Source organism: Coffea eugenioides, chromosome 9, assembly GCF_003713205.1.
Source record: "Coffea eugenioides isolate CCC68of chromosome 9, Ceug_1.0, whole genome shotgun sequence".
Lineage (NCBI taxonomy): Eukaryota > Viridiplantae > Streptophyta > Magnoliopsida > Gentianales > Rubiaceae > Coffea > Coffea eugenioides.
In genome coordinates, this window is record NC_040043.1 from 5,164,830 (window position 1) to 5,184,737 (window position 19,908).

General features: G+C 35.1%; 2 protein-coding genes across 3 annotated transcripts; both read right to left on the bottom strand.

Moving 5' to 3' along the window:
- Positions 1-1,951: 1,951 nt before the first annotated feature.
- On the bottom strand, positions 1,952-4,581 carry LOC113782858 (protein RESISTANCE TO PHYTOPHTHORA 1, chloroplastic). The gene is made up of 4 exons (XM_027328795.1): positions 4,143-4,581; positions 3,100-3,310; positions 2,436-2,605; positions 1,952-2,362 (listed from the first exon to the last, which is right to left on the bottom strand). The coding sequence occupies exons 1-4, from the start codon at positions 4,500-4,502 to the stop codon at positions 2,330-2,332; spliced, it is 774 nt and encodes a 257-aa protein (XP_027184596.1). The 5' UTR covers positions 4,503-4,581; the 3' UTR covers positions 1,952-2,329.
- Positions 4,582-5,572: 991 nt separating this feature from the next.
- LOC113782857 lies at positions 5,573-12,686 on the bottom strand. Of its 2 annotated transcripts, none has more exons than XM_027328794.1 (7): positions 12,550-12,686; positions 11,208-11,852; positions 8,777-9,541; positions 8,007-8,065; positions 7,585-7,925; positions 7,178-7,461; positions 5,573-7,021 (listed from the first exon to the last, which is right to left on the bottom strand). In XM_027328794.1, the coding sequence occupies exons 2-7, from the start codon at positions 11,844-11,846 to the stop codon at positions 5,759-5,761; spliced, it is 3,351 nt and encodes a 1,116-aa protein (XP_027184595.1). In that variant the 5' UTR covers positions 11,847-11,852; positions 12,550-12,686; the 3' UTR covers positions 5,573-5,758. The 2 variants fall into 2 exon arrangements, with proteins under 2 accessions (XP_027184595.1, XP_027184594.1); XM_027328793.1 differs by having other exon boundaries at positions 7,585-7,928.
- Between the last annotated feature and the right edge of the window lie 7,222 nt (positions 12,687-19,908).

The following is a 19,908-nucleotide window of genomic DNA, read 5'->3' on the forward strand; positions in this document are numbered from 1 at the left end:
TAGGAAAAACAGAATCATGACCACCATCGCATCCATCTGGATTATACAATTCCACACTTCCTTGTGTTGCTGTCCATATGATTAAATCAGAACTTTTCTCATTTGTCAATTTGGATATCTATGTTAGGGATGGGCAATCCATAATCGGTTCTTTCGTCCCGTTAAAACTATGATCCACGAAGCAGGAGTTTTAGTTTTTTATCCACTATTTAGTATTTTGTGTTTGCTATAGTTTTAGGAACCTACTGTCAAATTGCTTAGTCAAAAACTGAAACTCTCAGATGAATTCAGCCTCCATAACAACTTTGACATGCTACTTTCTTTCTTTCTTTTGGCACATGAAGGCGGGTGAAGTAGAAAGGTTCGGGGAGACCCCTGATTTGGTGTCGGACGTTGGATTTTTGGGTCTAAACATGCTTGCAAGATCACAGCTGAGGTCCATCTTTATTCATTTGCAAGACGACAACCATTGAAAAGAAATTTTCGGTCTCTTATATGTTATGGCTAGATTAGTCATCTTATGTGAAGGTTTTCTCTCCCTAGTCCCTAGTATCTGCAAACCAAGAACTGACACTCTCAAGGTGGGAAGATCGCAATAAAACTTGCGCTTAAATACAATTGTTCTCAGGTTAGATGAATCCTATACAACTGCAAATAGAGATTTTGGCATCTGTTACCGAATTTTACAGTGCATAAGAAGGACCAAAAATTTAAGAACATTCAACTCAGAAAAGAAATCTGAAGATGGTTCTAAAACGGGAACAATTGACATTTGATAGCGGAAGGCCAAGAATGAGAAAGGAGGGCGGGTCCTGGAAGCTGTGAATCTGTACTTTATTTGGAAAATGAATTTCCAAATGGCACAAGAACTTAATATTTCATTCGGTTCCTAAGTTGACAAGGATTTGTAGGGCTTCGACAATATTTAGCTGAGACTCTTCTATCAAAAGAACTTCTTTTATGTGCAAATGTCAGAATCCTGCAGCTCCTTTGATGACCTACCCACAGCTGTGCAGCTGAGGATTAGTTTTTTGCACCATCTCAAACTGGATGAACCCACCGAAAATCAAATGAAAGCATGTATCGAGCCTTCTGGAGGTATATGCAAACTGTCAGCTGCTGAGTGAGATGAAGTAGTCTATATACAATGTGAAGGCACAGTGGGATAAAGTGAAAGTGCTTCCTTTACTTTAGAGCTTAAAAATTCCTGGAGAGCTGAAACAATCGAATTCATTTTGATCAAGGAAGATGATAGAGAGGCTGATGTCAAAAAACTATATGCTTGACCGTTGAGCTATTAGGCTAGCAGTAATGACCAGCATCTTCTGATCTACTCTCAACAAAAATGCAACAATGTCTGTCTTCTAAATTGTAAGTCTATTCCAATATATTTCTTTGGTTTAATTGTCTACACTGTAATCTTCAAGTTGCACCTGGATATTCAAGCTGTGGCTTCGGCGTTGTCAAATAATCCTTAATGTAAACTTCTTTCTTCCTTTCTGGTCTAAGTACTCAAAAAGGTGGCATATTACTTTCCATAGTGCAAATGTTGCATCTCTTTACAGCCTTAAAAGATTTGGATACTGAACAATGAGATCATTCCAACTAAAGGAGCTTGTTAAGAAACCAAGTCCCTAATCATTCTCCCAAGGGCATTGAAGAATAAGTTAGCAAGATGTTGGGCCACTTTACTCCTCCACAACTGCTTTCCATCTTTCATGCCTAGGTTCTTTCAACAAACTAATCATCACACACAATCAAGTCCAATGAAGCTATTATGTAATTTGCCCCAGCATTCCCTTTTACAGATGTCATAAAAAGTGATAAAAATCTCAAATTGGTTTATTCCTCCTCAATCTAGGTAAGATAAGCATTCTTGCAGATCCATGTCTGGCTACCTTATAGCTGAAAACTTGTCCTTCATTTACTTAAATATTCAATGGCAATGATGTTAATAAAAAATTCATTTAGAAAGTTAAATAGCCGCTTTACATCTCTAGAACTATTTGTATCAGTCACCATCCTGAGAGAAAGTCAGAAAGTTATTATGTTCAACTAAAAATAAAGACATATGACACAACTAAAATATCTGTACACCAACCACACTTGTTTTACAATGTAGCCTTCTTAAGGTAGCAGTCAGCAGTCAACTTCATTTTGTCCAAATAATGCAAAACTTGTAGATACACTTTATAAAATATAAAGTGGTTCCTTCATTTGCTATCATTAAGGCTTACGATATCTGAACTGGTCTGAACCATTAGCTGTGATACTTGAGATACATCTAGGCAACGAGCTAACCAATCAAAACCAAAGAAGCCACTTCATGTCACTCCATCTCTGCTTTTTGAAGCAACCCCATCTGCACAAATTATATATTTACACAAGAAGAAAATGAAACCTATTAGAGATGGCAAAGTTTAAGAAACAAGTACCTTCCATGCATACATCCCAAAGAAGGCTATGGTATCGGCAGACCAAACAACTGCAAATGATTTCCAGAAGAATGGGATTAAAACATTCAAGAGCGGGATTAGCAGAAAGAGATAATTGAGGGCTTCTTTCTCATTTTTTGAGCAGTCTCGTGCCCGGAGGGAAGGAATAGCTGCAAAAGCATGAAATTGACCTCTTTAACAGAAGTAGCCAAAACTGGTCACTCTTATAAAGCTGGAATATCTCCCATCTAGGAGCTTATCATGTCTGATCACAAGCATGGTACATCTTTTATTTTCCTCTTTTTCTTTACAAACACATATAAACTGATGGTTACCTCCATTAATTAGTAACCTTCTGCCATAATATGGCTAGTCCTAAAAGTAATACATCTTCCAAATACTTTTCCCATACAATAGATAAGCTGCTTGAAGATTATTACACAGTCAGCTGGAACAATGGAAATGAACAAGAAGTAAGAAGCATAACATTGCATATGACTGAAGTCTTTGGAATGTCCCTCTCTGACCAGCAATGCAATTTAGATAACTAAGCACCATATAAGGAAACTTTTATCATTAAGCATCAAAAAAGAAAGAAACAATCTATCGTGTAATACATTTCTATTTTAAAAAAATTATTGTTATTGGAATGAGTATTGCTTACTGAACATCCAGATGGACCACATCCCCATTAGTCTCCATATGTCTGGCTCATTAGAGGGGAATATCAGATTAAAAGACAGAGCTCCTCCTAGCAACATTGAGACATAACCTTGCACCTCAAAAACAGTATATAGAATGGTTCCAGGTACAGCAGGATTTTTGGTAGCAACAGAAGCCCTAGGTGCAAAAGTTGCTGCAGTCTTTTGGACAACCTTTCCAAAAAAGTCGATCATCGTATAAAATTTCTATCTTTCCTAAAAGTTATAGTAAGATATGCAGAAAAGAAGAGTAGATGAAAATATAAAACTTATTGAAGCTGAAAAGCAGTAATATTAACTTCACCAGAAATAACTTTTATGCCACCACACAATCAAGTGGCTAGTATTGCTCAGGGGACTATATAAACATGAGGTGCATATTTTCATTCCAGACTCTAATTACAATTTATTATAAAGAATAGTTGACACAGTCGCACAAGTGAATAACAACATGCAGAATGCATCAAAATTTAAAACAACACAACCATCATTCTCATCATGCCAGCATAGAGTAGCTATTGACTTCCTGATATCTGAACGCTGCAGGACTGGTAGGTGCTAAAGAACCAAGTATAATATTTCCTTGTGCAAGATTGTTATCAACAGTTCATGGAAATCCTCCAAGCTAATTAGCAGGAGTTGTTAATTCCTTTTGGAAATTGTAGGATTAGTCTACAACTTTTAGGAAGAGATAAATATAGACTGCTATGTATAAGAAGTGTGGATAAAAACATTGAAATTAGGATAACTTTTCTCGTAAACAAAATCGCCCCATTACTGATAACCACTGAAGGGCTCATCTGTCTCACAGACCAGATGAGAAAGTGAGAAACCTGTTAATCCAGCTATTACAATTTACAGAAGCTCAGGATTAATAGTCTTGTCTAAAACATTTGATTCACACCTAAACTAAATCTTAATACATCCAAGAAAAGAAACAAATATATGAACTGGGAATTGCCAATAATAATTCAAATCAAGAGAAACCATTTTGAGAAAGATTCACCTTTTTAAGGTCCTTATCGAGTAGAGGAGCACCAGTGCTTGAACTGTTTCTTTCCCCTTCAACATCTTCCTTTTCTGGCAACTGGGCTACTTCTTTTCCATTGAATTCTTGCACTACTCTCTCTTCTTCTTGGGAAGAAGAAGAAGAAGAAGACTCCTCCTCCTTGAGTGCTATCTTTGTATCCGACGGCCCATTTGAACTACCGGTTGAGTGCAGGCTGAATCTTTTGGATGGAAGCTGAGGCGAACTAATCCAACCCTGGTTTCTCAAGAATGATGCAGAGATTAAGGGAGGCTTTAAATCTTGACAATTTATATAGTTACAGTGACAAAGAGACGTTGATAATGATAAGCTGCTCATTTTTTTCCTTCTTTTGTTGATGATTTTGCTAAGGCTAACTTGAATGTGAATATCAGAGTGAGATATCACTTAGTGCTAACTGCTAACTAACGAACTCCAGCCATGATTTTGCGGTTGAGCCATGGGACGCCACTACGACGACGTATGATGAAGTAATTCGCATTTCTGCAAATCACTATATAGACCCTCTAAAAAATTTTCAAACACCTACATTTAAGTGAAGTTTACTTAACCCTCTAAAAAGGGTATTTTAAAAAAAAAAACCTCTAAAAAGGATTATAAGTATGCTCTCCTCTCATTTTCTCTTCTTTTTTTTTTTTGTTAAACCTTTGTTGTAAATCCAAAAATCCAACGCAGTTTATAGAGACATTAATCAAGTGATAATTTTTTTTGTCATTTTACCTTTTACATTTTTCTTTAAAAAAAGAAAAAGGCAAAATGCGAAAGGGTAGGGAGGGTGATAATTAAACTAATAAAGGTGGGTTTGATAAAATTGAAAATTGAAATCTAAAATCTAAATTCTGAATCCATGAAATTATTGAATTGTTAAATATTAAATAGAATATATTTGAGTGTATATCATATTTAGTGATAAATGAATAGTTTATCAATAATTTTTTTGAGCAAGTTTTGCCTAAAAAATTCAGTAATACTTAATTAATTCAGATATTTAATTTTTGATTATCAAATGCATCCAAACATGTTAAGATATGAATTTATTAAGTTTAAACGCTGAATTGAATTATCAAACACGGCCTAAGATAATAAACAAAGACCCTTAACTACTAGCCTAGTGAATTATTGTCTATTCAGTACTCACCTGTTGGCTGCTAATTAAGCTAAGAAAGATGTAATGCAGAGGTCCGACTGACTTTTTCTAATCTGGTTTTTAAGTGAAAATCTTCCCCCCTTAAAATTGAGAAGGACCAAAAAAAAAAAGGGAGTCCACCTAACGCTCGATGGGGCTGTCTAAATTTCCAAAAAACAAGCTTATCAAGGAACTGCAACGATATCATTCCTGGGACATAAAGAACCATTGCTCTAGCTTCCTACCCAAAAAAAAAAGAGAACCACTGCTCTTTTGTTAATGGCTGCTCTACCAAAGATTTTATTTACTTAGAACTACATTGAATAATAATCAAAGAATTTTTAGCTTAAGAAAACTACAGAATCCTTCCTCAACCCTACAGATGAGTACAGACCAGCATCGATCTTCTTAACTTTTATCATGAATCTACTAAAAACTAAATCTGCAGCTAAACCTTGGCGTTATGATCATCAGAAATAGTCTCCTCTGAAGAGGTATCACTGTCAATCATGATCAGGTCCTGTTTGATACCAGGATTCTGCACTTCAGCTTGATTATGTTCTAACACAAATGGGAAGTTGCCATTATGAGCTCCAGCTCCTGCTTGTTGCTCGACTCTTTCTGCAACGGTGCGCTTGTTGCTTATTCGATAACTTGGCTCATGATGAATTCCTGTGGCATCAAGAAAAGGTTTCTTTACCCACTGCCTTTCAACAGAACCTACAGATGAGTTATCTGACGGCAGAACCGTCTGAGGAGATCTCAAAGGGATTGAGACTACTTCTCTGAGCCAGTGAGGCAAATTTCCCCCGATAGCCATACAAGTTGACTGATTGGCACCAAAAGAACATTCGACATCCAGCATTGCATTGTTTTGAAGCATAGCTCTCCTGCGGTTTTCCCTGCAGGAATACATGGTCCTCGTGTTTGTTGCAGCTTTTTGAAGTTGCCAAGGTGCATTAGTTTGCACATTGAAATAATTAAAGAGTGGTCTTTTCTGGACACTGTCATTTGGCTGGGAATATACATCTCCAAGTGAAAGTTGAACATCATCCACCAAATTTTCTTTTCCAGTCTTGGAATGCCAAAAGCTATCCACACTGTCTTGGAAAATATTGGGTGTTCTCGAATGTCTCCCTCTGGCAGTAGGCATGGTATTGAAAAGCTTAGATTGCTCCTCTTCCCACTGCTCAGCAAGTTCCTTGGGAGTCCTCCATGGACAAAAGTGCAGCCTCGGATCCCTTAACATGACATCCCAATTTCCTCTTCCATACCTCCTGATGCCAACCCAAAGAGAATCTAGCTCTTCCTCTGACCACATTCTTGGAGAATCATACGATTCTAGACAGCTGCCTCTCTTTCGCTTCGGCATTCTTGCTCTACTGACAATATTATCTAGCACCATCTTGTGTCTTCTATAGGATGATGTCTGATGTGGAAATTCAGGCACTGTATCTTGAGCAAATTCTTTTGATTGAATGCCAACATTAGGCCGCTGAGATGAGGTGGAACTGTGATCATGACCATCATTTATCAGTTCCATGGGCAGAAATAAACCAAGAAAGAGTGAAGATTTTGTTGCCGAAAGTCTCGTCTGGCTCCTGCTCTCCATCAGACCAACGGTCCTTTCTTCAGAATCAGCACAAGCTGTAACATTTTTATGCGTCTTCTTCGATTGGAACATATCATCAGATCTATCCTCTGGAAATAGCTGAAAAAAGATACCAGATTGCCTATTTTTAAGCACCAAACTCTATTTCGCCTACTGAAAAGGAAATGACTAACAATTTTTAACGTATGACAACAAAATCATGTAATAGATGTTTTATCTAATAACTGGTTCTTGAAACTCAATAATCCCACCAACCTGTAGACAGTTGTTTTTCAGTCCAACTACTGGAGAAGAATTTGCTACATTATTATAATTGTGACCAACAGCTTCCTCAGAAAGGAAACCATCTTCTGGTAACTGTGCCTGGTGAAGTGGATGTTTTTCCCCAACTCTCTCACAGAGCAACTCCAAGCGTTTGTTTCCTGGAGACTCATCTTTAATAAGCATAGTATGACTTCCACTTTGTGAGTTCAGCAAACCACAGAGTGGCTGTTCTTCATGGATAGATGCTGTACCACACTCCTCTGTACCATGAGAATCTATAATAACATGATGTTAAAGTTGAGTTTTAGCAAACACCAACTAAAACGATAGACATAGCAGAAGCGGGTAAAGAATTAAATAAAACTAATCCACCTCAAACATGATTTAGAAATCCTCACCAGGAAGAGGTACAGATAAGTCCAGTGATACTGCAGCATGTTGGCCACGAGGAATCTCATTGGTTTTTCTTACAGTGCTCAGATCATCATAGGACAATCTTAAAGATTCATGAGCTACAGTATTTTGACAACTGAGTCTTAGAGATTCCTGAGCTACAGTATTTTTACAGTATTTTGACACTGGTTTGCAAGAAAGGTCATCAGCCGAATCATTTGATAAGTTTCCTGAACAACCTATAGGACCTTCTAGGAAGTCAACCCCAACAGAATTCTGAGCAAATACTTCCAATGTAGACTGGTTGTCCTGTGTATTTTCCAGCTTGCCATCTGCTTGCTCGAAGCTGCTAAATAACATACAAGAGGATGAATTCACATGACTACTTGGTAGAGTAGAAACATTTCTACGACAGTTTGAAGCTTACTTCGCATTTTCAGGAGATAATCTAGAGGTATATGATTCTTCAACTTCTCTGCTTGCCATCTGTTGAAGACCAGCAAACTTATTGAACTCAACAAGAAAGCATATGTACCATTGAGCAGAATCAATCGACTACTAGCCTCTTTATTCTCCCTTTCCCCATAGAGTTACCACAATGAATCAATGAAAGCAACAAAATTCACAATAACAGGAAAGTTCAGCTACAGCAAATTAAGACTACCCCAGACCGTATGACTGCAACACATTGTCAGAACATCTTTAAAACAAATGTTACAGATATTTTGGTGTCATGTTGCTAAATATGAGCCGATAAGAAGTTGTGAAGTGTGAATAGAAATCACATGTTCCTTCCATCTTTACCAGAGGACTTAATTTAAAACATTCATGCTTCAAACATATCATTTACACTTAAAATATCTAAGAAATCGAATAATGACTCAGAACCAAACTCTCCGTTAGATTCCTCTAATGTGGAACTGAATTCTTGGCTGAATAAAATCTTAATAGGAAATGCATACTATTACCACAATCACCTAAATACAAAATCACTGTCAGTTCCATTTGTTAATGCAAAATACCTGTCTTCACTTTCTAGAAAAAATAACTATTTTCAAGAATAGCCTGTCAAGTTGCTTACTTGACTCCACACAAGATTACCACCGTAGAGGCTCCAAATTTTGCAAGTGAGCATCACCTTGTGTAAAGAGAGAGGGGGGGAAGAAAAGAACAGCTACTTCAAAAGTGATAACGTACTTTTTCATGATTTGCATCAAAGGCAACCCTCCTGTTAAGATTCTCCTCCGATGGGTTCGTATTCACTAAAATATGTTTTGAACCACTTTCAGGAGGCGTTGCTTCCCCAACAGATGCAAAGCCTGCTGACTTTGACCCTGTAAATTCCAATGAACAATCCTCTGCAACTCCCAAGGTGTTTTGCATATGTAGCCCATCCACATCTTTTTTCCGCTTGCATCTTCGATAAAAAGTAATTAGTGGAGAGCTCAATTTGCTTTGCAGGGTTCCAGAGGCACTCAAGCTACTGGGTTTATCTTCAACAGGCAAACAAGTTTCTTTCAGAGTAAATTTGTCCAATTCACTGGCAATCTTGTAGCCACCAGCATAATCTTTTTCAACCGATGATTTCAAGCTGACCTGATGTGTTTCACTTCCAGAATTGCAATTTGCAGAAGAAGGAATGGAACATTTCATGGTAGGTCTATTGCGACATATAGAGATAGATTTAACAACTGAATATGAGGCTTCTTTGATACTAGCTGACTTTCCAGGAGTATGTAAATCTGCAGAGAGTTGGTCGCCAGAAGCATTCTGAAAGATGCCTTCTCTCGGACTCGCCTCCAATACTGCATGAGAATCAGCGTCCAACTGTCTCATATCGTGTACAAGCAGGTTTTTATCCTCTTCTATGCTTGCCTTTTCAGCAGATACACAGAAATTTTGCCGTTTGATGTAACCAGAGTACTGCCTTTTTCCTTCAGAAGAATGCTTCAAGAGATAAAACTGCAAATGGTAATAAAATATCAGTTGAACATTTCTCTTGCCAGCACAAATTCTGCATATTTATGTCTATTGCCAATAGAAAAGACATGAAAGGATAAGATGCATTAGGAGGATCAAGACATTCTACAGCATCCATGAAATGGAAGCCACAAGCGACACTCAGATCAGGAAATATACAAGAAGACCAATGTTAGGGTAACGAGCCAAACTAGGGAAATCAGCTTGATGTCAAGTGAACTCCATTAAAGATGATGAAGAGTCCAGCTTTAGTCCCAGGTTCCCAATTAAGCATTAGTTTCTGTTTGTCTGTTCACGTAATTCTTGGTTGTCAATATGACATGTTTGTAAGCATTTTACAAATCAAACTTATTTGAGGTTAATAAGTTCTGGGACAGAGGACACCTGGCCCTATTTAAAAAAACTACCCTTCACATTGATTAGTGTCCTCCTTTATGCATACAGAATCCTTTATAGGTTCTAACAACTACCAAATTCCCAATTTCCCCATATCTCCACCTTCCCATCAAAAACTCAGAGTGCTGCTTGATCACTATATTGCGCAGTTTAATACATTATTATCTTCCCTATTGCAGAACGTATAGAAGAAAAGAAAAAAAAGAAAAAAGAAAATATTCCTTTATTTTCTAAAGATGAATTCAGCTATTGCTATCTTTTTCCTAAGGGGTTTAAGCCAAGGGAAGTGATAAGGTGAAAATGGTAAATGAGATTGCTCCGCAACTCTTGTGAACAGTCACCTTTCTCTACAGTTGGCAAGCCGGTTTTTACCTAATATAATGTGCTGAAGACCAACCACTGTAAGACCAATAACAAAGAAGACAAAGAATCCTCACTACTAACACCTTCAATCTTGTGAAATTGAATCTCCATGTACACACAGATAAAAAAAAAAAAAAGGCCAACCAAATTACATACAAACAGTTCAGAGTTCAATCCCTCACACGGCAGAAGCAGAAGTTAGGACCCAAAGTTTCAAACTAGCTTCACAGAAGACTGGTTCTCAACAACCTCTCCCACTTTCACTATCTCAAACAGTTTCATACTTTCTTCTCATTGAGTGGTGAGGACAATAACTGCATACTGAAAGTTTAACAAAAGACATACTTTTCACCATCATGTGATCAAAGGTAGAAAGCGTGGGCATTCATCATTGAAAAAATGCAGAGCACTTTGGAAAGGAAACAAAAAACCAAACAGCGAAACTCTTATCTACTCAGCTGCAAAATTTTGGACTAACAAAGTTGCTTAACAAGGTCCACATCCCATTGCTAGTGAAGATATGTCAATATGCAAACTTTGGCTTACCATCGAACCATAGAAAGTAATTATAACCAAAAAGTAGCTACATAGCTATCTTTTCCCACCTGAGGGAAAGTTAAGAGGGCAAACTAAGCATGGCACATAGTAATACTGCAGCATTTTATGCTGGAAAATTTAAGTATATCAGTGAAACAAGCATACAAGACCAACCTTCTGATTGCATTGCATGAACAAGCAATAATAGTTTTGCTGCAACCCCTAAAAAAATCTCAAACTAACATCGAAACCAAAAACATCTTACTCTACCAGAGCAATTCCCACAACCACGACATGGACATACAACATGAAAAAAGAGTAAAAATTTAAACAATTGAAGATAACATTTCACCCCATCATTTCTGGCAGGACACTCTGATCTATTGTCTTCAGTTGATTCCTGTTGATTTTCTGCAGTAGGTGGGGAATCAGTCCTCGGGAATTCTGATTCATTGTCTTCAGTTGATTCCTCTTCCTTTTCTGCTGTATTTGGGGCATCATTACTAGGGCATTCTGAACCATTGCCTTCAGTTGATTCCTCTTGCGTTTCTGCCATAGTTGGGGCATCATTCCTTGGGCATCCTGATCTATTGCCTTCACTTGTTTCTTCTTGGTTTTGTGCTGTAGTTGGGACATCAGTACTTGGGCATTCTAATATATTGCCTTCAGTAGACTCCTCTAGCTTTTCAGCCTTAATGGAGGGATCATTACTTGGGCATTCTGAATAATTGCCTTGAGTTGATTCCTCATGCTCTTTTGCTGTAGTTGAGGCATTATAACTTGGGCATTCTGAATTATTGCTTTCATTTGATTCCCCTTTCTTTTCAGTCGTAGTTGAGCCATTACAACTGGGGCACCTTGCTGATGTATCAGGACTCTCGTTATTCCAAGAAAAATCCTTCCTTGATGGAGGCTTCTTACGCTTGTATGCAATCCAATGCGGTGTCCTCTGACGCTTGTATGTTAAAATGACTTTGCCTCCAGTCATCATGCATCACTACAATCATAAACAAGTTCTTTTCATAGGAAATTGCATCACAACAATTAGAAGCTGCAGATAACAAACTCACGGAAATGCAGTCATAATATCTTAACCCACAAACTTTTTGCACCTCAAAGTCCTCCATATGCATCTAAAAATCCTAATTTGTTACGATACCCAGTACAAAGAATGCAACCACACACAAAACTGTCCCATCTGACTAAAGGAAAAGCCACTATGCCATTTCTTGATCATCATACAACATGATTAAAGCCCAACTGAGAAGTATTTAGAATATCCCTCAACAAAGATAGCCTTGCACCAAAGCCCAATACCAAAGGAAAAGGAAAAACAGAAAATCCGCACAAGAAATTTCATATACCATGTCTGATTTATACCTGGCATATTGCTAACCATTAATGCAGACCAATAACAAAAGCAAGCAAGAATCTTTACCAATTCTACAGCACCATTTTATCGTTTTATAAACAATAAGGGCACAATTTAACCATAACACCACTATGAAAGAGAAAACCACAAGATAATAGCATGGTTAACAAGAAAAAAGCAACAAAATTTACAGTGGTCATGATCAAGAAGAAAACAGCAGTCAAGTCATAATTCATACTTTCAGGGCAGCAATTTACATATACAAGACCGCACTTAAGAACCCACGAGAAAAAGAAGCTCAAGAATAAGCAAAAAGACTTACCTTGAGTCTTTCAGAGGCATAAAAAAATGATAAAAAATCTTTGGCTGTTCGAAGAAATGAAAAAAAAAAAACTGAAGGAACAGAACAAATACTGCTAGCTGTTAGCTCCACCTACTAACAGTCAATCCACAGTATATCCAACTACTATTACCAGTAGCGAGTGTTGTGCTTTTTGGCTTGTTTTGAATGAGAGAAAAGGACAGAGAGAGAAGAAAGAGGGGAGACAGAATTTACTGCTTTGAATGGAGAGCACAGCGGTAATGTGGTATGGTAAGACTAAAAAGTGATGAGAGAGGGAAAGAAAAAGCATGCGTTTTTCCTTTATGTTTTTCTTTTTTTCTTTTATTCTTTTAAAATTAATACTAATTGAATATTGTGTGAGTTACATTGACCTCCTTAATGTTTCTCATAATTCCATATATCGCCCATATAATTTTTGATATTGTAGTGTGATAATTTAGTTTGAGTGTTACTTCCATAAATTGCATATCATATTGACATATATTACATAAACTACTTGCATATACCAATTCAAACAAATATTTATTTGCAATCTTTGAATTCTAAACCACAAACGTCAAGAGTTTCGCTTTTCTACTAAAAGAAAGCGTAAAATATTCCATTGAAATTAAAACACTTGATTGGCTCATAAAATAAAGCCAAAGTACTCCACTAATAAGTATTTTGAAAAAGAAGTACTAATGAAAAAGTAATGGTAACATAAATAAAGCCAAAGTATTTTGTTTTCAAAAGAAAAAGGTAAAGTGGTGTAATAGCATGCATAACGGGATATGAATTAGTAAATAATATGAGTAAGAAAGATGCTCCTTATCATATTTTTCAATTTTCTGCAACTGCATAGTCTCTTGAAGAATGTGAAGAAAAAGCATACATTTTTCCTTTGTGTTTTTCCCTTTTTTCTTTTAAAATTAATAATTAAATATTATGCGAGTTGCATTGACCTTCTTGAATGTATTTCATAATTCCACATATGGCTCATATAATTTTTGATGTTATAGTATGATAATTTAGTTTGGGAATCACTTCCATAAAATTGCATATCATGTTGATATATTACATAAACACTTTTATATACCAATTCAAATAAATATCTATTTGCAATCTTTGAATTCTAATGCACATACATTAGGCCTTGTTTGAATTGCTGTTTTCAATAGAAAATTTTTTACATTATTCAGGAACATATTTCTTATTTTTATCCCACATATATCAAATCATTGTAGAAAATTTTTTTCACAAAAATTCCTAATAATAACAATTCAAACGAGCTCCAAGAGTTTCACTTTTCTACTAAAAAAAGCGTAAAATATCTCATTGAAATTAAAACACTTGATTGGCCCATAAAATAAAGCCAAAGTATTTGACTAAATAGTTTTGAAAACTACAAAGTCTCTTGCAGAATAGAAGAAACTATCCTCAGAAAAAAAAACTCATAAAAGAAATTACTGCAATTTTGAAAGTATTGTTGACAGTTTGTGCAATTAAAGCAAGTACATGGGGGAGCGAGAGCAATTCTTTCACTAATTGCTTTTCACAACTCACTAGTCGAAAGTCGAAACAAGTACGTCGTCGTACGTTAGATCGTCGAGCGGAGGAAGGAAAGTGGGGCCCCCAACATCGTCTGGCAGGTGTGGGGCAGGTGATGTGGACTACTGCTGCCGGGATGTTACATCACAGTCTTCAATGCTGAGGTTTTTTCTGGAACTTCTGACTGTGACTATGAGGGCACGTGAAGCGCATGTGAACCACACTGCAGCAACGGTGCCCGCCAAAGCAAAAGAGAAAGGATTTGATTGATTGAGTTAATTCTTTGTTTCGCATAGTATTATTCTTTGAATAATTACGTAGCACTTTTTATTATGTAATATATGTGAGATAAAAATATGATTAAAAATATAAAACGGTGAATTGGAAAATGTATTTATGATATAAACGAAAAAAAATTTTAAAAAAAATTTGCTATCCTAACATAGCAAAAGTATCCACTGATAGTGTATACATTTATCACGATTAAATATGTAATATAAGAGAAAATTTTAAATTCATATGAGTTATCATACATTTAATGACGATGATATATACACGATCAGTGTACAGAAGACTAATCGAATTTTTTTTTTATTGCAATTTTCTGGATTTTTGTAAAAAAATTACTGTAGCGATTTAATATATGTGAGATTAGAAGGTGATGAAAAATTGTGTCCACGAAGAACGTAGCAATTTTTCAAAGCAATCCAAACGAATATAAACTTATTTTTCAAGAGGTGAAAACTGCATTCAACAAATACATTGAATATAATTTTTTATTTGTGTTAGTTTGTTTGGATAATTTATTATTTACACACATTTATTTACTTGCATCATAAATATATTTTTTAAATTATTTTTTATTTTATATATATCATATCAAAAGAATGCTAATATATTTTTTTCCAAAAATTATTCTAAATAATCTCTCATCCAAACACACTCTATCCTAAATATTTCCTCTAAGTCCCTCTCATCTATCCTATTCTTATGACTACACATTAAACTCAGTAGCAAATTTGGTAAATGTTTTAAATCATTCAAAACATCTATCACATTTTGCCACATAAATTTTTTCGTCATTTACTTTTAAATTAGCAACTTTACATCCCTTACGAAATTAAATCGATGAATCCCAAGCTAAATTTTCACCATTTTTTACCCTAAATCCATCATGTAATCCATATTTGGTCTTTTTTTAGGGGCAAAAAGATTAATCTCATTTGTAGTTTAAAAAAATGACCGGATTCATGTTTGTTTTACCCCTAAAATAGTAAGATTTGATCCAAATTATATTTATTTTTTCATAAAAAATAGGATCATATGCAATCCATATTTATTTTTGTCACTAAAAAGTAGGATCTTATCTTTTTTTACATAAACAATGACTACATGTAGATCACGTGGTCATTTCAAACTAATAAGTGGTTAGAAATTTAGGTTGAGGTCCAAATTTACCGATTTGAATTTGTAAGAGATGAAAAATTAATATTTTAAAAGTGAATAACTGAGTAATAGATAAGTATAGTAAAAGCAGTTATGTGAACACCTGAGTGTGGAACATGAGATGACGAGCAACTGAGCGTGAAACATATATGGTTGTACGTTACTCCATCATGCAAGAGTGATATCGAAATAACAATTAATGACAGTTTTTGTTTAACACCAAACCCATCTATATCTATATCTATATGTATTCAGGAAGGGATTTTTAGCAGAAACCCTCTCAATGCCTTCTAAACTTGTCATACTTTTTTCTAGATTTTTGTATTTATTTTAATACATAAAAAAGTAGTGGGTTATAACCTACTTTATCACCAATCAATATTCCCACTATCCCACTATCACCTTATCACCAATCAATGTTTCCACTATCTCACTCCCACTATCTTAACTCATATTTTTGTATTTATTTTAATACATAAAAAAGTAGTGGGTTATAACCCACCTTATCACCAATCAATATTCCCACTATCCCACTATCACCTTATCACCAATCAATATTCCCACTATCTCACTCCCACTATCCCACTATCTTAACTCATCCTACAATTACTCCTACAATTACTCTTACAAATTCTTCTTTTACTGATCGACTTAATTAACTTATCGAGTTAATTCCCTCACCATCTCTCTCAGTTTCTTATTTGTTTTGGGTTCTCTATTGATTTTGTAAATGTATTGATTTTGTTTCTTTTGTGAGCAGTAGTGGAAGATATTATGTGCAGAGACTCCAGCAGAAATCAACCTTCTTGCGGCCGGCTTAATTTTCCAGGTCAGTCCCCTCTGCCTTTTAAGTATGTTTTGCTTTTGCTTTGTTTTTTGTCATGAATGATATTGCATTGATTTTCTGATCATCCATTATTTCTGAAAATTTTTTACAAAATCTTATGAACGGTTGTTTGCTTATTGTTACACTGTAAAGCAAAGATAAAAAGGTATTGCTTGCTTATATAATTGCGGATGGTATAGGTTCATGATTGAGGATTCTACTATTTCTAACATAAATTGTATATTATAAAAATTTATTTGTTTGTATTACTGAAATTTTTTTAATTATTTTTTATTGCACATTTATCACATAAAATAGGTGTTACGATAGTTATTTTCATAATTTTATTCCAAAAATGATCGTGCATGAAATAAAAAAAAGATTTTTTGATAATTAAAAAAAATAATTAAAAATGGTTTATAATTGGAGAAAAACAATTCAGATACTACTAATAACTAAGGCACTATACGCCCATTATTAAAATTGGATTAATTTTTAATTTCGTCAAAAATCCTTTTGGCAAAATTGCATTCTAGCCTTTCTTTTCTTTATCAACAATGACAATTACAACTACGTGATTCATCTATCTAGCAACAACACAATTCAACTCATGGAATAAATAGTTCATTGCTTAAAGTACTTAAACGAAAGGTTAGAGCCAAGTCCTACTTAACACCTGCAAGTAATATATTACAATTAGAAAAAAGAAAATGATTCAAGAGGAGCAAAAAACTCACCAAGCCCCTGACATATGTGCAATCGTCAAGGCACTTTTGAGCATTTAAAACTGCATTCCTTAGTTCAGGTAACCACTTCTCTGTAATTGTTTTCATTTGATTACAATGCAATTCTATTAAATTCTATTGATGCTATTTCTATATTAATTATTGTATTTTTTTGGTTAACAGTTCTCATACAATGTATCACTATTTACACATAAAATAAATACATAAACTATTGATTTTTAATTTAATATATATTTTATTTCCAGATCAAAGAAATGAAAAATCTAACTGTCCTCAAGATCGCCAGGCATCCACATCACCAATGATTTTGCGTGATCATGGTAAATATACAGTTTCTTATATCGTCATACTCATCTTACATACAGATTTTTTGGCTGCACTATCTTGCTAAATCAACTATAGATACAATACAATACAATTGTATTACAATTGTTCGATTACAATACAATTGTATTACATTCTATTGATGCTATTTATAGACAACTTAGCAATTTTATAGATTAGCAATTTATTTTATTTTATAGATTACCAATTACTACATGTACCAAAATATTTTTATATAGGGATTACTTCATTAATTATGGGTGCTAATAACAATTCAATTGGTGCGTATTTTTCATTTGATTACAACACAATTGTATTAAATTCTATTGATGCTATTCTATATTAACTATTGTATTTTTTTGTTAACAATTCTCATACAATGATAAAAAAAATTCTCATACAACCGAAAAAAGACGGTTCTTGAATGATATATACATTCTATTATATTTCAAACTATTGTTAAACAGATATTATATTTTAATTTTATTGGTAAAATTTTTTCACCTTTATTTGTTCACCATTTATTTTTTTTCCAATAATGTCAGCACCGTGCATAGCACGGGTATTCCCACTAGTTGCTTATGTATTATATATAGAAAAATGAGCAAAAAAGGTCAAGTCACCCTATGACGTCCATCAACATTTTCTGGTTGATTTCAATTTCTTTGTTGGATAAAAAAGAAAGAGAGAATAATCAAATAAATTTCAATCATAATTTGGTTAAGGAGGTAAACTAATTAATCTAATATTTTACTTACCCAATTTTTAGTTTTTTTTTTGACCTTTTTTCTCTATTATTTTTACATGATAAAAGGGATTTTAGGATTGAATAAAATAGGTCGAGTCAATGTGGTTGTGTCAAATCCTTATGTTGATCTTTTTATTGCTTTAAAATTCATCACATGTAGTCCATGACATTTTTTTTGGTAAAAAGGTAATCGAAGCTAGAATTTTGGGATCAAACAAGTGCATTTTACTTTTATGAATTAGAAAAAATACATCATTTTAAAAGTGAGAGATAAAAATGTTAAACAGTAAAATGTAACTAACGTTTGGTGCACTTTTCCATTATATAATATACCATTTAAATGGTGTATTTTTTATATTTGTCTATGATTTTACTATAATTTATTGTAGAATTTTTACAAATACTTTTATGTATTTCGCAGTATTTGAAAGATATTTATAAGACTCTGTTGCCTTTCATGCGCCATCTATAATGCCACTCGTCCCCAACGCATGCGCCAATCACAACGCCACTCACCTCGACGGATGCATCACCCACAACATCACTTGCCCCCAACGCGCATGCCATCCACAACGTTACTCACCTCTTACACAAAACTCATCAACAACCATCACCACTTCTCCCCCATTCGCTGCAGTTCTTCCTCGCCATATCCCCTCTACTCACTCCTACCATATCCTCCTCTATGCCTCTCTTTTCTTCTCTACTACCTCTATCACCATCAGTCTCCACCTGTAATCACTTTCACCCATTCCTTTTCTTTCCTACTGCCATTCTTTCCTTCCTCTTCTCTTTTTTTTTCCTTATCTACTTCTACCCCATTTCCTTTCCCCTCATCTTTTCCCACAACCCTCATCTTTTCTCGTGTTAGATTCAAACTAGATTTGGTTCAAATATGACAGAGGTGAAAGGTGGGGATCGCAGAAAAATGGGGGTATGGGAGAGGAGGAGAAGAAAGAAGGGAAGAGGGAAGAGGTCGAGATGATTAGAGAGGAGAATGGGGTGGCAGGGGAAAGGAGGAGATAAAATGAGAAGGAAGGGGAGAGAGAAAAAGGAAAGGAAAGAAAGAGAGGGAGTGACGGGTAGTGGTGGGGAAAAAGGTGATAGGGTAGGAGGAGGAAAGAGATAGAAGGAAAGGTCGCGGCAACAATAATAGGATGAGGTGGAGACAGCATTGGTGGAAGTAGAAATGCTTAGGGATGATGGTGATGGAAGAGGGAACTCTGTGCGTGTTTTTGGGTATTTTGAAACGTATTTTTTTAAATAAAATTTAAGGTGTTTTAACAAGTTCGTGTAACTAAAGTTGAAAAAAAATTGTCTAAAACATGCAAAAAAACAAATATGTAAAAATAGAGATGCCATACAGATCCATAATTTGAATATTTAATATGTATAATCTAGTAATATACAAAGGGTAAGATATAAGTCCACCAACAAAGGCACAAGAAGCATCAAATTAGTCTTTTTTCCCTAATAAATATGCAATGCATAATTGCTAGTATGCAAAATCTATCACTTATTAACATAGGTATAAAAGAGCGAATGCCATGGCTCAAAAGAGATGGTTGTTTTGCTGACGTGGCCAATTGTTATTGGCTGGAGAGTGTTCGTCCAAGTCGCTCGTGCTCCTCACGTGAGTTTACTTTGGATTCCATTGTGCCTCCAAAGAGGAAAAAACAGTACTCGGTCTCCAAAGTAAAGCTTTGCATCCAAGGAGTATG

Coding starts and splice junctions, on each gene's coding strand:
- LOC113782858 (XM_027328795.1), bottom strand. CDS start 4,502: ATGAGCAGCTTATCATTATCAACGTCTCTTTGTCACTGTAACTATATA. Junction 2,606..3,099: donor GTGGTCCATCTGGATGTTCA/GTAAGCAATACT, acceptor ATGCTTTTGCAG/CTATTCCTTCCCTCCGGGCA. Junction 2,363..2,435: donor TTGGGATGTATGCATGGAAG/GTACTTGTTTCT, acceptor TAATTTGTGCAG/ATGGGGTTGCTTCAAAAAGC.
- LOC113782857 (XM_027328793.1), bottom strand. CDS start 11,846: ATGATGACTGGAGGCAAAGTCATTTTAACATACAAGCGTCAGAGGACA. Junction 9,542..11,207: donor GTCCTGCCAGAAATGATGGG/GTGAAATGTTAT, acceptor TACCATTTGCAG/TTTTATCTCTTGAAGCATTC. Junction 8,066..8,776: donor TTGATGCAAATCATGAAAAA/GTACGTTATCAC, acceptor GGTCTTCAACAG/ATGGCAAGCAGAGAAGTTGA.